Source organism: Littorina saxatilis, linkage group LG12 (genome assembly GCF_037325665.1).
Source record: "Littorina saxatilis isolate snail1 linkage group LG12, US_GU_Lsax_2.0, whole genome shotgun sequence".
NCBI classification, from domain to species: domain Eukaryota; kingdom Metazoa; phylum Mollusca; class Gastropoda; order Littorinimorpha; family Littorinidae; genus Littorina; species Littorina saxatilis.
This window is the reverse complement of record NC_090256.1, coordinates 17,210,719-17,229,051: the sequence shown is the minus strand read 5'-3', so window position 1 is coordinate 17,229,051 and position 18,333 is coordinate 17,210,719. Positions and strand designations below refer to the sequence as shown.

The 18,333-nt window shown below is 44.6% G+C and overlaps 1 protein-coding gene and 1 long non-coding RNA gene across 4 annotated transcripts in view; both read left to right on the top strand.

Moving 5' to 3' along the window:
- Positions 1–18,333, top strand: part of LOC138981393 (uncharacterized) — a 92,342-nt gene that overhangs the window by 48,056 nt on the left and 25,953 nt on the right. The window lies entirely within an intron of this gene.
- The window catches only part of LOC138981392 (complexin-like), a 234,657-nt gene that overhangs the window by 197,939 nt on the left and 18,385 nt on the right, over positions 1–18,333 (top strand). For all 3 annotated transcript variants that reach the window (XM_070354305.1, XM_070354304.1, XM_070354306.1), the window contains 2 exons: positions 2,083–2,246; positions 12,262–12,400. In XM_070354305.1, the coding sequence (XP_070210406.1) occupies positions 2,083–2,246; positions 12,262–12,400 (303 nt within the window). The remainder of the gene's footprint in view (positions 1–2,082; positions 2,247–12,261; positions 12,401–18,333) is intronic.

Here is an 18,333-nt window from a genome sequence, read left to right as displayed (position 1 = left end):
GTTTTCATCTGACATTAATCAGCGAGAAGTCGCTCGAAAGTTGACGGGGCAAAATCAAAGAGAAGTTGGCCATGTCAACAATCAGCCAGATTTTCAACCGACTCTAAACGCCAGTTGAGGTTTTTTTCTTCTACTTTCTCGCCAATTTTGAAATGACATCGCCAAACGAGTTCTCATGTTGGAGGCTCTATTTATATCTGTTTGTGCTTTTTCCATAGCTCGCTTTGTTATGCTTTCTGGACGAGGTAAAAGTCTTAACAAAACCGTAGAGCAGCTGCAAATCTTCATACGGCGACAGCTTTCCGGCGATTTCAAGTTGGACCGACTAGAATCATTAGGAAGTCTGCTGAAAATTGTTAAACAAAAAATTGCCCATTATTATGATGAGAGGCTTAGAAGCTCCGCTAGCAGTGTGGCCAAATACGGGGCCATTGTGGGCAAAGAGTGTTTTTGACTCCAGATCTATGGCTGGAGAAGACGCGACGACCACCTGCGCCTGGTCGCTGTGATCTCTCCCTGGAGGCCCCCATTGCGGCCAAGGTTTTCTTGGGTGGGCAGTCTCCTTGAATGCCCACATCATTAACCGCTTGACTTTTCACGTCTTCGTGTCTTTTCTTCTTCTTCCTGTGTGTGTGTTTGTGTGAGGGGGGGTGTTCGTCTGTGTGTGTGTGTGTGCGTGCCTGTCTGTCTGTCTGTCTGTGTGTTATGTGGTTTTTTTTACATTAAGTCAAGTTTTGAGTAAATGTTTTAAAATAGAATGTGAATCGAGGCGAGGGTGATGGTGTATGAGTGTGTGTGTGTGTGTGTGTGTGTGTGTGTGTGTGTGTGTGTGTGTATGTGTGTGTGTGTATGTGTGTGTGTATGTATGTATGTATGTATGTACGTAGGTATGTATGTAGGTATGTATGCATGTGTGTTGGTGTGTCGGTGTGTCAAGTGTGCAAGTAAAAAGGGTATTGTAGTTGTACATATATTACTTTAGATATTTTTTTGTTATCATGGGTTTTATAAATTTTCTTCTCTTCTTCTTTTATAATTATTAATTAATGACCTATATGTGCTGATGACCAATTTAATTTCCTTTGTTGGATCAATAAAATGTTATGAGTTATGAGTTATGAGTGTGTGTGTGTGTGAGTGTGTACGTGTGTGTGTGTGTGTGTACGCTCGCACAGCCATTCCTAGAAAACTCCCTGACAGATCTTTATGAAATTGTGCATGTAAGTTTCTGCAGATAATATTCCCAGATGTTTCTTTTTCATCTGTGCAAAATATGAGGCCGCACTGTGGTGACGTCATTTTTCACTCAAATTGGTTGACATTTTTCTGTAACTATGGGATTGCATTTCAGCTTGGAAGATTGTTAATTAAATTATCATTACCATCGAGTCCTCTAAATACAGATGTAAAAAGGACTGTTTTGTATTCCTCAACAATTCCTGACTCCAACATAGATATGTTATGTTTACTCTAAACTCCGTTCTCATTCCGTTCTATTTGTTTCATGCAAAGAAACCTGTGATCACTCACGCGTTAGCCGTTGTTAACGGAAACCTTTCTTTGCCATCTTTCTCCAGACTTTGGTCTTAGTTTTGTTTCGTTTGGTTTGGGGGGGGGGGGGGGGGGTGGCGAAAGAAACCTTTCCAGGCCGTTGTGCAAGGTGGCGCATCGTTTTGTCGACACTTGAATTCCAATTATAGCTTGTGCGCGTATGTCTAGGTTTGTATATAGCTTTACTGAGAGGAGATCGAAGGGGTGCTAATTCGGTGCTATGGTACTCAACTACAATAATAATGTGTTCTGATTGATGTAGATAATTGTATATATCTATATACACAAGAACGTTTGTCTGCTTCTTTTTAACACGAGTGTCTGTCTGTCTGTCTGTGTGACTGTGTGTGTTTTTGTGTGTGCGTGCGTGCGTATGTTTGTGTGTGCGTGCGTGCGTGCGTGTGTGTGTGTGTGCGTGCGTCTGTTTACGTGCGCGCAACTCCGTGTCTGCCTGAGTGTCTGCTTGCTTGTCGGTGTGTCTTTGCGCATGCGCACGTTCGTGTATGTGTGTGCTCTACTGTTTACTAACAGGTGCGATGGGAGACAAAGAGGGGGATGGGGAGAAAACCACGACGGAGGAGGGAGAGGATCCGGAGGTAGCGGAGGCTCGGCGAGAGATGGAGGAAAAGCGGAAGGAGAAACACAGGAAGATGGAGGAAGAGAGAGAAGAGATGCGACAGAGTATCAGAGACAAGGTACGTAATGCCCATGACGTCAGAACGTGCGTCACGATGACGTCACTTGTACTCGTCATGTTTTGTATTGTTGTTTGTTGTTGACAGAATTAGTCTGCGGACATTATTCCATGGGATATAGAGAATACTACATGGCTTGCTGTGTCGTACCAGATTTACACGAGCTGCTTTTTTAAATATTGAACTGCGAGCTTTTCAATTTTTGAAAACGCAACGAGTGTAAATCTGGTACGACACAGCAAGCCATGTAGTAATCTTGTTATTCTACTTACTGTACTTGTGTGCCAGAAGCCCGGAGTCGACGCGTCCAAATTGAAGACGCTTCTTATGGAACCTCGATCTATTCCAAGGTCTCGCGCAATCTTTGACGTCAAAGCAAAGAGACGTTACTCCAGAAAGTATAGCGTGAGTGTTAGTTCTAAAAATTATTCCAGGGTAATCAGCAAGCGTAAAAGTGTTTCAAGAATGACGTTTGTCCCGGTGACTGTGGCATTATAAGCAGTGGAAAATCAGGTCTCTGCCAGACAAGTTTGACACGACCTCATTCATGTGATATACTAACGTGTGAATTGAACGATATTGTTATCTCATGGGTGGTCTCTCTCCCGTATGTAGGATAAACAAATCTTTCTCCATGGGATAATTTCATTCTCAATGGAATGAAATATTTCTGCATTGGATAACCCCATCATGCTCCATGAGATTAAATCGTTCTCCTTGGAATAAAATCATTCTTCGTGGGATAAAATCATTCTCCATGAAATAAAATCGTTCTCAATGGAATCCAATTATTCTTCACGGGATAAAATCATTCTCTCAAATTTGGGATAATACCATTCTCTAACCAAGACATATACATATAGGTTACACACTCCGAGTTCTGATTATCTTGCATATTTGGCGAGGTAATACCTGAAAATCGACCCTCGGGGAAAATATGCAAGATATTCAGGACGAGGTGTGTAAGCTATTTATCCCATTACTCCGACGTTTTCATTTAAAACACTTACTTTTTCCACTAAAACCTGCCCGTGCCTGTTTTCAGCTTGCCAAAAGCCTCCGCAGTCGAAATTCATGTCAATGAATTCATGCGCAAAGCTAGTTCCCATTTGTCAACATAATGGACGGCGTCATTTGACGTGTATGTCACGTTTCAATATATCACTCAAGGTGATTATGAACCGGTTAATTACTACTAATTAACTAACCACACCACGATCCACTCTCGCAGGCATACAATTAAATAGAGTCAACAAAAGTATAAGTTTCAGACGCCTGTTTATGTATAAACTCTCCACCTCCCTCGAGCCTTCACTCAAAATATGTTCCTTTTACGTTCTCAACACGTAAAAAACCAGTGTTCACTGACAAAATGCCAGTACTATGTAGAAAATTATAGTAACACGCTGAACCCGTGTAAATACAGTCGAAATGAGAATGTTCTGTTCGAAAAGCTCTAGTTCGTGCAGGTGTCACACACCCCACGTTGTCACTACTCCAATGAAATCATAGATACGAAAAGACAACGGTGGTCAACGGGGTGCGTACGACATGGTGCACTTAGCTTTATCTCTGCTGCTGCTGCTTAGCCGGTATGCTGGTTAGTCGGTTCGCTGGTTAGCCGGTCCGCTGGTTAGCCGGTTCGCTGGTTAGCCGGTCCGCTGGTTAGCCGGTCTCCTGGTTAGCCGGTCTCCTGGTTAGCGTAGCCTCAACAGTTCCCGCCAGAGTCAGCCGTGCCGATGTTACGGGAACGTAACGAACGAACGAAACGAACGAACGAAGGAAACGAAACGAAGGCTGCAAACAGAAAGCATCGGTGCACTAAACATGTCAGCTACCCCTCACCCACCACCTTAAAACATGTCATCTTTAAATATCTCATCGAGCACGTGGGCCTGCACAAAACTGACTTTTTACAACAACAAAACAGCCATTTTCCGTCCTTCTCTCCCTATCTGCAAAAACCATATACAGATTAGTATTTTAGCGTCACAGAGAGTAAATTATGCGCTAACCTGGAAAGAACAACAGAGAGTATTTCATTCCACAACACAGACTCATCAACAGCGTTAAATAATGATTTATTACCTCAAAAGCCTATGATTGTAACTCTCAATGGAAGCAAAGTCCGCCTCCTCCCTGGAACAGTCTCTGTTCGTCAACAGTGACCCAAAACGTCCAGAACCCCTTGTCGAATCCTTATGCGAAAGCCATCGCCGACGAAGGAAATGTGACGACTTGTCCTCAGCAAAATACGTGGCAGAGGAAAGGAATAACTTGTGGAAGTTCCCCTAGAGTGCCGAATATGATACTCGGTGAAAAACCATCATACTCTAGTAACTGTGTGTTAGGTCCTTCCCCTTCTGCCGCTGGGTGTCAAGTGTGTCGTCCTTGAGTCTCTGACAGACCACCTAGCCAAATACACGTGACTGACCTTGTCACCAAACCAGTCCAGCTATACACAGTTTTGCCTCCCCAAGCAGGAAAAAGACACGAGAAACTCAATCCCTGAAAATCCCGTGCGCGCTGTCAGCGAAAAAAACCGTCAGCCCTATGACAGCAGAAACCTGCACTGTGAAGCTCGTGCGTTTCAAAACATCCGTGCTCGGGAGCACTGTCAGCAAAAACTCTGCTGTGTCCAATATCACGCACAGGCGCTTTCTATCATACATTGACCCAGAACAGGCACTCCACTGAGTGACGCTTTCTTGGTCTCTGTCACCCGATCGTGACACACCTCCCCTCTTCAAGACGAAACCTCGGTTTCGCTCACAGTCATGTTCTCCTCTACAGCCCGAGAGAGAAAGTCAGCTCCAACATTGTTGGCGCCCGGAATGACGCGTACCGTGAATTGGTACGGTTGGAGAATCAACGCCCAGCGCATAAGTCTGGCGTTTGCCAACCTTGCAACCTGAAGATATTGCAGAGGTTGATGGTCTGTTTCCAGACAGAAAGGTCGTCCTCAAGAACGAGCAGCCCCTCGTTTCACCCCTGATGACTGCAACCTTCTCTGTCTTCTTGTCTTTGTTCTTCTGGTCTTTGTTCTTCTCCCCGTAGGCTGTCCTCTCTATGTAGGCGCGCAGCAGGTTGGCATGGTACAGGCGTGCTTTCCCGTGCATCATGATCCTGTAGTCGTTCTGGCCCACCCTCGCTGTCACCTCAAAAGGTCCTTGCCACTGCAGTTGTAGCTTGTTGTGTTTGACAGGTAGAAGTAGCAACACCCGTTCTCCAATCTTGAAGCTGCGCGGCCGTGCCTTGCGGTCGAATCCTCGCGCGTAACGCTGTGCTGCTCTTCCCAGGTTCTCTTGAGCCAATTTGCAGGTCTCTTCAATCCTGTTCCTGAGTTCTACGATGTAGGTCGCTGTCGTCTGCACCTCCTCGTCAGCTTCTTCGTCCGTCCAAGCTTGACGCAGGATAGCCATGGGACCGCGTACCTGTCTGCCGTACAACAACTCAAATGGGGAAAAACCCAAGCTCTCCTGAGGAACCTCGCGGTATGCAAAAAGCAATGCTGGGATGTACCTGTCCCACGTGCGTGGTTTCTCCTGAGCTAGTTTCCTCAGCATGGTCTTCAAGGTGCCATTGAACCTTTCCACCAGTCCGTTGCACTGAGCATGGTAAGGAGTGGTGAAGTGCTGCTCCAGTGATAGCAGTCGTGCTGCCTCCGCCATCACTCCTCCCGTGAACTGCGTGCCTCTGTCGGTGAGTACCTCTGATGGAATTCCCAGCCGGGACCACATAGTAACCAGAGCCTCAGCTACTCGCGTGGCTTCAATCGATTTCAGAGGGATCGCCTCTGGGTATCGAGTAGCGTAGTCCACCATGGTCAAAATGTATCTGTTTCCGTCCTCAGACGCAGGCAAGATGGGCCCGATGATGTCCACTGCCACCCGACGAAAGGGTTCGTCGATGAGCGGCATCTTCTCTAAGGGGACCTTCCTCACCCTTCCTTTGGCAACCACCTTCTGGCACTTATCGCAGGACGCACAGAAACGTCGGACATCCGTGCAGATGCCTGGCCAGTAAAAGTGGCGCCAGACACGATCCGTGGTCTTCTTGGTACCAAGATGACCTCCCAGAATCGAGTCGTGTGCCGTTGCCATGACACCCTCGCGAAACTCGCGAGGCACGACAACCTGTTTGAATGTACCTTCTTGGTTGCTGAACTCACGGTAGAGCAACTTCTTGTCCCTGAGGAACTTTGACCTCCCATGCTTCCCGCTCAGCTTCACCTTCCCCGACTTCGCGTGCTCCCGAGGAGTAGCTAAGGTCGGGTCAGAATCCTGAGCCTTCGCGAGAAGCGCGGGGGTCACGTTCCCCAGGGCAGCTCGTGCAGCAGGTAGGGGTTTGAGAGGTTTGTCCTCTCGCTCCGCCTGTGCCCGCGTGAGCACTGAAATGACGTCGGGAGACCGATAAACGGGAACCTCCCTGGTGACGCCGTCCACAAACTGAACCCGGTTTCCAATGAGCAGGTCGCATGGAGGATCGTCCATGACGACGGCCACAATGGTCCCCGTGAACAACGGGGTTACGACCTTGATCACTGCCGTGTTCAAGTCGTAAGCGTGAGATGCCTCGGCCATTCTCACCCTGATGCTGTCTCCTGTGTAGGCCATAGCTGGAACTAGACTCGCCCGAACCACTATCATGTCTGCCCCTGTGTCCCGCAGACCTTCGCCCTTCACTCCGTTAACGTAGACGTTGCAGTGGGGCTGGAAATGTTTCCTGGAGCACGGAACGCAGAGTTGTGGGATGGTGCATGAGCTCGTGACGTCCCTGAACTCCTCACTGCCAACGAAGTGAACGCCCTTCTGGTCAGCCTGTCTCTTGTGGCAGTCCTTCTTCACGTGGCCCCGCTTGTTGCAGTAGTAACACTGGATGTCAGTTCTGGAACTCGATCCCTTGTGTCCCTGATCGTCCTTCCCGTCCTTGGGTCCTGAAGAACCCGAATTTCCCGTTTTTCCTGGCCGTGAGCCTGAAGATTTGCCGGAGATCGCCTGGGCGTCCTCGTGCACTCTGATCCAGTCGGCTGCCTCCTGAGTAGTCTTGGGCTGGTGCTCCTGCACGAAGGTCACCACCTCAGGTCGCAGGCTGGACATCAGTTGTTCCATGACTATGAGGTCGGCAAGGTCGTTGACGGTCCAGTCCTTTTCGGCCATCTCCACCCAGCGCCGCAGGTAGAGGTTAAGGCGTGCCACAAACTGATGACTCAGCTCGCCGCTCAGTCTCTTGCTGTTACGCAGACGTCGTCTGTAGGCTTCAGCAGTCAGGTTAAAGCGCTGGAGTAACGCCTTCTTAAGTGCCTGATAGTCTCTCGCCTCGTCGTCCTCCAAAGCGTTGTAGAGCTGCAATGCGCGTCCCTTTAAGCAGGTGCTAAGGCGGCTAGCCCACGTGGCCTCTTCCCACTTCTGGTCAGATGCAATGCGCTCAAACCGGCGTAAAAAGTCGTCGAGCTCGTCCTTGTCATCGTCGAACGTCGGCAGTCTCGTACGGTCGGCAACAAACGTCGGCGCGCTAGCCTGAGTGAGCGTACCCTTCTCGGCCTGTAGCCTAGCTAGCTCTAGCTGGTGATCGCGATCCGCCTGTTCCTTCCGGTCTAGTCTGTCACGTTCGTCTTTCTTTTCCTGTCTGTCAAGTTCGGCCTGTCGTTCCTGTCTCTCAAGCTCGTCTTTCTTATCCTGTCGGTCACGTTCGGCCTGTCGTTCTCTTTCTTGTCTGTCACGTTCGGCCTGTCGTTCGGCCTGTCGTTCTCTTTCTTGTCTGTCACGTTCTCTTTCTTGTCTGTCCAGTTCGTCCTTCTTTTCCTGTCTGTCTCGTTCGTCTTTCTCTTTCTTGTCCTGTCTGTCACGTTCGGCCTGTCGTTCTTGTCTGTCAAGCTCTTCTTTTCTCGTCTGTCGCTCTATGTCTTCCCTACGTTCCAGCTCCTTGCGTTTAAGCAAACTACGCGCTCTAACGCGTGCGTCACGCTCTGTCTGTTCCTCACTGCCAGGAGTCTCGAAAGTTATTCTCCTCGTCGGAGATCCCCCTGTAGCCATGGTTAGTTTTAGCAAAGCTTTATCACAAAAGTAAGTCTAACGCAGCTATAGCTAGAATACGCGGTGACGAAAGCGGTGGATACAAAAATCCAGCAACCGGAAAATGCAGAAGAAAAATCCAAACGGTGTAGAACAAATCGCGTAGCCTACTTTATGGCTGCTTTCTGCGGTGAAACAAAGTGTTTCCCACAGCCGTGGCCTACTTTATCGGCTGCTTTTTGCGGTGAAACAGAGTGTTTCCCACAGCCTTGGTTAGGACAGAAGTCCTCGGACCCTTCCCCCCCAAAATTCCAACAAAGTCAAAATATGGAGAAAAATCCAAGTAAAACAAGACGGTAGAAAATGTAACCTGTTACGGAATGCGAAACAACAATGTAGAGAAAACTGAGTAAAACGAATAACAAATCCGCTAACCCCGCTCAGCTCTCTGCAACGGAAAACTCTGAACGTACAACAACAAAGATTCACAAACAAAGGAAAGGGAGATAATCACAGTTAGCGCATACAATAACTCACAAATTACAATTTACATTTCCTGCAAGATGTGAATCGCTTAAGGTGTGGTATATGATCAAAACTATACAAAAAAGGGTAGCACCAAGCAGAAAATAAGTCGAGCACTGACGAGATTATCTGCTCTTAGTTCTCCTTAATTGGTGGGTCTTTATCAGTTGGAAATTAACTGAGTAAATCCCGGCTTGGCCCCCACGTGTCACGTTTCAATATATCACTCAAGGTGATTATGAACCGGTTAATTACTACTAATTAACTAACCACACCACGATCCACTCTCGCAGGCATACAATTAAATAGAGTCAACAAAAGTATAAGTTTCAGACGCCTGTTTATGTATAAACTCTCCACCTCCCTCGAGCCTTCACTCAAAATATGTTCCTTTTACGTTCTCAACACGTAAAAAACCAGTGTTCACTGACAAAATGCCAGTACTATGTAGAAAATTATAGTAACACGCTGAACCCGTGTAAATACAGTCGAAATGAGAATGTTCTGTTCGAAAAGCTCTAGTTCGTGCAGGTGTCACACACCCCACGTTGTCACTACTCCAATGAAATCATAGATACGAAAAGACAACGGTGGTCAACGGGGTGCGTACGACATGGTGCACTTAGCTTTATCTCTGCTGCTGCTGCTTAGCCGGTATGCTGGTTAGTCGGTTCGCTGGTTAGCCGGTCCGCTGGTTAGCCGGTTCGCTGGTTAGCCGGTCCGCTGGTTAGCCGGTCTCCTGGTTAGCCGGTCTCCTGGTTAGCGTAGCCTCAACAGTTCCCGCCAGAGTCAGCCGTGCCGATGTTACGGGAACGTAACGAACGAACGAAACGAACGAACGAAGGAAACGAAACGAAGGCTGCAAACAGAAAGCATCGGTGCACTAAACATGTCAGCTACCCCTCACCCACCACCTTAAAACATGTCATCTTTAAATATCTCATCGAGCACGTGGGCCTGCACAAAACTGACTTTTTACAACAACAAAACAGCCATTTTCCGTCCTTCTCTCCCTATCTGCAAAAACCATATACAGATTAGTATTTTAGCGTCACAGAGAGTAAATTATGCGCTAACCTGGAAAGAACAACAGAGAGTATTTCATTCCACAACACAGACTCATCAACAGCGTTAAATAATGATTTATTACCTCAAAAGCCTATGATTGTAACTCTCAATGGAAGCAAAGTCCGCCTCCTCCCTGGAACAGTCTCTGTTCGTCAACAGTGACCCAAAACGTCCAGAACCCCTTGTCGAATCCTTATGCGAAAGCCATCGCCGACGAAGGAAATGTGACGACTTGTCCTCAGCAAAATACGTGGCAGAGGAAAGGAATAACTTGTGGAAGTTCCCCTAGAGTGCCGAATATGATACTCGGTGAAAAACCATCATACTCTAGTAACTGTGTGTTAGGTCCTTCCCCTTCTGCCGCTGGGTGTCAAGTGTGTCGTCCTTGAGTCTCTGACAGACCACCTAGCCAAATACACGTGACTGACCTTGTCACCAAACCAGTCCAGCTATACACAGTTTTGCCTCCCCAAGCAGGAAAAAGACACGAGAAACTCAATCCCTGAAAATCCCGTGCGCGCTGTCAGCGAAAAAAACCGTCAGCCCTATGACAGCAGAAACCTGCACTGTGAAGCTCGTGCGTTTCAAAACATCCGTGCTCGGGAGCACTGTCAGCAAAAACTCTGCTGTGTCCAATATCACGCACAGGCGCTTTCTATCATACATTGACCCAGAACAGGCACTCCACTGAGTGACGCTTTCTTGGTCTCTGTCACCCGATCGTGACAGTGTATGTGGACATTCAGTCATTCATATTGCTTATAAAAAGGTCTGCTGTCTGCTTTTACATTTTGAAAGTCATTTTAAAATATCCCTATATATATTTGACATCGGCTTTCGTTATACTCAATTCGGCACACCGGGTTTATATTTTTACCAGAATTGCGCACGATAATGGCAGCGCAACAAATTCAGTTCGGGCCGTGCTGGTTTGATCGTTGACCCAAGTCAGTTCGCATGCAGTGTTACTGTTTGTCAGTCGGGGATAGAAATGTTGGCTGTCATCGCGCTGTTCTGTTTCGGTTTTCACACGTGGATCACTTACATATTAATTCAGTCGTCGGGTTTAGGTGAGCCAAAGCTTCAATACTTCGCCTGTTGTAGACGTTAATGCCAAAGTGGGCAGTTTCAAGGTCTTTCCCAAAACACCCCGAAAACATCACGTGACTCCAGCGACCAATCGCTATCGTCACACGTACAGCTCAGTCCCAGTTGATTTTGTCTAGACAGCAAAATCACGCACGTGGAACTCCTGTACACAAAATCATCCCTCGCATGCCAGCCAGGCGTGGAGAACTCGTCAGCAAAATTCATCCCGTTGCAAAGCACAGGCGCTTTGTATCGCAATTTGGGAAAGGCACCCCACAGAGTGTTTTCTCAATCCATGTCACCAAACCGTGACAGCCAGAATCTTTTATTTGTGTAGCCAGAATCATGTCTGTTTGCAGCCAGAATGCTGTCTATTTGCAGCCATAATCTTGTCTGCTTTCAGCGAGAATCTTGTCTGTTTGCAGGTAGAATGGTGTCTTTTTGCAGCCAGAATACTGTCTGCTTTCAGCGAGAATCTTGTCTGTTTGCAGGTAGAATGGTGTCTTTTTGCAGCTGCCAGAATACTGTCTGTTTTCAGCCAGAATCTTATCTGTTTGCAGCCAAGACGAAAGATGGTCTCATCCAAAGTATAAAATCCTGAACGTATTTGTGATGGGCAACACAATCGCTTACAATTACACGAGAAAGATGGTCTTTAAATTAGGTAGACAGTTAGAATCGTGTCTGTTTGCAGCCAGAATCGTGTCTGTTTGCAGCCAGAATCGTGTCTGTTTACAGCCAGAATCGTGTCTGTTTGCAGCCAGAATCGTGTCTGTTTGCAGCCAGAATCATGTCTGTTTACAGCCAGAATCGTGTCTGTTGACAGCCAGAATCATGTCTGTTTACAGCCAGAATCGTGTCTGTTGACAGCCAGAATCATGTCTGTTTACAGCCAGAATCGTGTCTGTTGACAGCCAGAATCATGTCTGTTTACAGCCAGAATCGTGTCTGTTTGCAGCCAGAATCGTGTCTGTTTACAGCCAGAATCGTGTCTGTTTGCAGCCAGAATCGTGTCTGTTTGCAGCCAGAATCGTGTCTGTTTGCAGCCAGAATCGTGTCTGTTTGCAGCCAGAATCGTGTCTGTTTGCAGCCAGAATCGTGTCTGTTTGCAGCCAGAATCGTGTCTGTTTGCAGCCAGAATCGTGTCTGTTTGCAGCCAGAATCGTGTCTGTTTGCAGCCAGAATCGTGTCTGTTTGCAGCCAATGTATAAAAGCCCGAACTTATTTGTGATGGGCAACACAATCACCGACACGAAATGGTCTTTAAATTTCAATCGTGTCTAACAATTCAATCATGTTTGGACTGTATTGTTTTCCAGTACGGTCTCAAGAAGAAGGAGATACCGACGGAGGACGAGCCAGACCCTATGTCTGAGGGACGGGTGGGCCGCAAGAAGAAAACACCGGCAGAGCTTGCCGCTGAGAACAACGCCGATTCCGATGATGACGAGTTCGCAAGTAAATTCTCTTCACTTTGTTGCTGTATGAATTTCGTGTGAGCGCTCTAGAAACACACCAAAAACCACTCCGCTCGCGGAACTGAAAACTCGCACATCGTGTGCACTTGTGTTGTCAGCAGAGAAGACTTGACTCTTGTTCCTAGTAGAGAAGACCCGTGTCCTCAGTAGAGAAGCAAGCAGACACGTTGAACAAAGGGTAAACGCTGACAGTCGTAGACAAAGGTTTGGGCTTTTTTTCTTTTTTTTCTGTTTCTTTTTTTTTTGGTCAGAGATGTCCGAAGACTTACGCGGCAGCTGCTGCAAAGCTGCTTGACATGACGTACTGAAGTCTGTTTGCAAGATACACTGACGTCAGTTTGCAAATGACGTCGCACTTGTCCTACGCAGTTTTGAGTGTTCAGGCGGAGAGAGAGAAGAAGGGAGAAGACAGCTTACTTCCCTGGACACTGGCACACAGCGTTTGTGTTCCGATGATGAATCTCACGTTTCCACTGAAGCGTTACCTATAATACTGAGGTTTTCCACTGGATTTATTCGTGAATGACGTTAACCAGTGCATAATTAAATTATCAAGAATAATGACCACTTTCTAATGTTTCTTCTACTCCTAACCTCTTTGGCCAGTTGAAGGACTTTTATCGATGCATGATTTATTAGGAATAATGATTACTTTCTACTTCTTCTTCTTCTCTCACTCTTTAGGGCAGTAATTTCATGAATGACGTTTTTTCATGCATGATGTATTCATTATCAACTTTCTACTTCTTCTTCTCTCACTCTTTAGGGCAGTCATTTCATGAATGACGTTTTTTCATGCATGATGTATTCATTATTAACTTTCTACTTCTTCTTCTTCTCTCACTCTTTAGGGCAGTAATTTCATGAATGACGTTTTTTCATGCATGATGTATTCATTATCAACTTTCTACTTCTTCTCCCACTCCATTCTTTGGCCAGTGTTTTTCATTTAAATAGAGCTCACATCATTCATATATTAATCGTGTGCGCTTATTTTGTTGTGTGTTTCTAACTGTCTTTGTTTGTTCTTAGTTTGGACTGGTGTGCAATTATGTGTGTGTGTTTGTGTGAAATTATGTTCATTCGTTGTATTTTATCTGTTTGAAGAATGTGAGTGCTCGATCATTGTGTGTATTCATATTAATTTGTTTATCATCCTTTTTTCGCTGCTATATCTCCTCATCATTATTTCCGCTTTCTTTCGTATTTTCTCTCGTTCCCAGTATACGTTGGAAAGAATAGACCCTGTGTGTAAGCGAGTGCGAGAGAGAGAGAGAGAAAGAGAGAGAGAGTGTGTGTGTGTGTGTGTGTGTGTGTGTGTGTGTGTGTGTTTTTGATCATTAGCATGTTGCGTTTCTCACATACAAAAGTCGATATGAATATTGAAACTATACACAGTCTGTATGCTTTTCAAAACAGTAATCGTTTCGTTCAATTTAACATTTCGGATATAAAGAACATATACGCAGTCATTGTTCACAGTCTAGTCCTCTTTGATAGTGTTCAGTTTGTAATGCAGGCTGTCAAGACGTTACGACGTTAAGCTGTTTATATAGATATTGTGCAGGTGAAACTGCGTTTCATTGTTGCATAAATGTGCGTGTGTTGACGACGATATTTTGCCAAATGGATGGCCGACAGCCATTGATTTATTTGTATATAATATACCGTAAAACTTGAATTCTGTCATCTGTTGAAATGGGAGGCGATAACAATTCCTAGATTGAAAAATTCTGGGAAATGGAATGGCTCTTTTTCCAGGGTTGGGAATTTTAGTACAGTTTCAGAAAATCGAAAGGGTATTTTTCAGATTGGGAAATTCTCGGGAATGTTAGGACAGATTCTGTGAAGCGAAAGGGGACTTTCCTAGTTTGGTCAAATATGGGGCATTTCAGGAACTGTTAGGAGGCTTGTTTGGAGAGTTAGAAAATAAACAAATTCACGTGGAGCAGAATGTTTCAATAGTTATTTATCAAAAAAACAAGTTCACGAACGCATGGTCAGAGGAGGTTGGCTCCAACAGAATCTTTTTTTTCTCTACCAGTGCTGGAAATGGTTACAGATTCTATTCATATCCATAATGTGTGCGGTGAGAAAAAAATGCACGCTATTGGGAAAGAACGTTATCTCGTTTCTGTTCGTTTGGAAAAACCTGCTTGATGAATGAGAAACGGGTTGGAAAAAAGAAGTCTCAGTAGAAAAAGCAAAGAGGAACGCATTTAAGTCATGCAATTATTTTTCCCTCTCTTTGTTCGAGAAGTTTTTCTGTTTACTTCACGGAATAATTACTAATTGATTGATTGATTATTTACAGGCACAGTAAGCCTCCCGTAAACCATCACAGATACTGTCAGGCTTTTACACACAGTACAAACACCCTTCCATTTGAACGCTCACCAAACGGGAACATCCTAGGTGCCCTCCGTAAAGAGCGAGCAATTTTCAAAGAATTTATTTCTGCGTGGTTTATCTTACCCCTGAGCCATCGTGAACCCTTGTGATCAAGTTTCCCTTTTTACACCCCCGGTATAGGGGTGTGTATAGGTTTCACTCGATGTGTTTGTTTGTTTGTTTGTTTGTTTGTTTGTTTGTGTTCGCATATAGATCTCAAGAATGAACGGACCGATCGTCACCAAACTTGGTGAACAGGTTCTATACATTCCTGAGACGGTCCTTACAAAAATTGGGACCAGTCAAACACACGGTTAGGGAGTTATTGGTGGATTAAGATTCTACAAGGACTTATAGAGTGACATATTAATGGTCAAAGGGAAATAACCTTCTCAGTTGGTGGCAGTGAGAATGGTTATTTCCCTTTGACCAACGGGGGTGTTTTTCCTACCTCGAAGGAATTTCTTGTTCACAATGTAGTCGTCAATTAGTAATTTGAATGCGACTCGCTGTGAGCTTATCTGCAATAGCACGTTATTAAGTACCTCTGACAATGCACGAAACAAACGGCTGTGGTTCACAAGAACTCTAGCGATGGCTTTCGACTGTTCAGAGGAACTGGCGGTAGGTATAAACCGTCGTTTGCTACGACCTTGCGTGACCCTGCTTCCGGGCTTTTCTTTTTTCAAACTTTCAAAACTTCGAATTGTACTGATCTTGTCTTGATGAAAAAAGAAATCTTTTATGATTTAAGAATGTTTGTGTAACAAGCTGTCAATTTATTATTTAGATTTTAAAAGTTAGGTCTAGCGCCAAAACGCACCACGGTCCGATTGTCTCTGACACTCTCTCCGCAAAATTAATTCTTTGAAAATTGCTTGCTCTTTACGTGGGGCACCCAGGATGTTCCCGTTTGGTGAGCGTTCAAATGGAAGGGTGTCTGTACTGTGTGTAAAAGCCTGACAGTATCTGTGATGGTTTACGGGAGGCTTACTGTGTCTTTAATCAAAGATTCAGATCAATTGATTTATTGATTTATTAATATTAGTTTATTATTTGTTAATTTATTAATTAATTTCTTTTTGTTCAATTTATTTATAACTCTATGTGATGCAGCAGCGATTTTTGTTTCTGTCGCTTGGCGACTGATTATGGTTGTCTGTGTGCTTGTTTGTTTTGTTTTATAAATACGAGATAACTCTATAAAGTATTATCAAAGAATATGAATGTTGGTGAGACACATACTAACTAAACTACGTGGCATTTCTGTGATGAGCTGACTGGTGACAGAACAGGAACGCAAACGGTAATTCATTTGTGACGTCAATATCAGGACTGCATCGGAGAGAATGGCAGAATTTCTCAAATTATGACCGTGGAGTGTTATTTTTGTCTGTATGTTTGTTATAATTATTCCCTCAAAAAGATACAGCTTTATCAATTATATTCTGCAAATGTACCTCTCTCTCTCTCTCTCTCTCTCTCTCTCTCTCTCTCTCTCTCTCTCTCTCTCTCTCTCTCTCTCTCTCTCTCTTTTCTGTGACGCATTGTTTGTGCAAATATCAATGACTAGCTGAGAAAAGGGAGATGTTAGAGAGATCATTCTGCACATGTGTCAATCTCTTGCACCAAATTAGTTAATGAAAGCTTTCTTAAAAAAAATGATATTGTCGCAGCATTGAATGTGAAGTCAATTGCCAGTTCTTGAACTTTTAATGCAATCTACGTGAATTCTGTAAGTTGAAGTCTTCCCTTCCTTGAAAAAAAAAATCGCACATTTTCTTCCTCTGTTCACTTTTTTGCTGCCCATCTTCCTGTTCAAACCACATAGCAAGCCCCGCCCCGCCCCGCCCCGCCCCGCGCACGCGCACAGTTTCAAATATTAACCTGTAACTGCTTTTGATTTATAGAAGATACAAACACAAAAGCAGTTCAACATTTTCTCAACGGCCAAACGTCAACAATCGGACATTGTTTTACAAACAACATTGTCATTTATGGGCTCATTGCGATAATGCCGTGCAATTTTTAAGTTATAATTAATATAAACACACTAATTCGGGCACATACATAAGCATGATAATCGTCGTCAACTTTCATTGTTGGTGGTACAAAGGTTGCTACGCAATATTAAACGAAGAAAAGACGTTACCCTTTATTATAAGTGCAATAGTTAGTAATTCTTGAATTAACAATTCCAAATAGAGACGTGACACGCAATAGCTGTGCGAAAGACTGACAATGTAAAAGTTAGGAAATATCTTGGGAGAGATTAGGATTTTAGCTGCTTTTTCCCCACAGAAATTCATGTTTGGTTGAACCTGCACCCGAGAGAGAGAGAGAGAGAGAGAGAGAGAGAGAGAGAGAGAGAGAGAGAGAGAGAGAGAGAGAGAGAGAGAGAGAGGTTGGGAGGGGGAGAGAGAGACTGTTGTGTGTGTGTGCATGCGTGCGTGTGTTTCAGGTTTGTTCATTTGAATTGCCGTCGTCGTTTTAATATCTCTGTATGTTGTTCTTGTTGGCATTTTCAAAATAACGTAGCCAACTATGTTTACGCTGGCGTTTTTTCCACTTCAGAAGCATCTCTTCAATGAAATAGCTTTTATGTTCCGTTTCAAGCAAATACCATATTTTTTGAAGTCACGAGAAATCCATACTGTTTGAAACTATCACACTCTTTTTTAGTGTAGTTCTTCTACGTGCAATAAATTCTCTTTTCTTTCTGATCTCTTGCTTTAACCTTTAATGGCAACATCCCAAATGTCTTAATTATCATCCCGTTTTCTCTGCACACTTTCTCCCAACTCTTCCCAACCCCTTTTTCTGCCCACCTTCTACCCCCACTCCTATCCCCCTCCCACACACACACACACACACACACACACACACACACATACACACACACACACACACACACACATACACACACACACACACACACACACACACACACACCATCCCCCCCCCCCCCCATCTTTGGTGTTTTTTTCTGCTGGCGTTATTGTTAAACTTGTTTTAATTGACCACCGAAGACTCACATGAATATTACTCATGGAACGCGGGTGCACCTCTGGGCTAAGTTGCAAAATTCATGTTTAGTGTCATACACTTTTGTTTTTTGTTGCCGATATATGTGTAAATGTTCTTGTTGTTGCGTTAAACAGTTATTGTAAATAAATGAGAAAGGGAAGCGCATGGAACTGTTATGATTGTTTGTCTTCAATTGCATTTTATCTGATGACTAATATTCCAGAATAGATCATTATAAAGTGATTATATTGTTGACGCTATAGCTACTTGCTTCTTTGTGTGATTATTTTAATTGATGTTGTTGATATTTTCTTTCTCATTGTTTTGTTTGGTTTTTGATACATTGTAGCAGATTGCGAATCACGCCAATGAATTCCATTTGTTATTTTTCTTCATTGAATAACAAGCATTTATTCTTCAAAAATGGCACCCTCGAGCCGTAGAGCACGGTTACATGTTAGTTTGTAGATGTGTTTTGTTTAGTTCCCCACACAC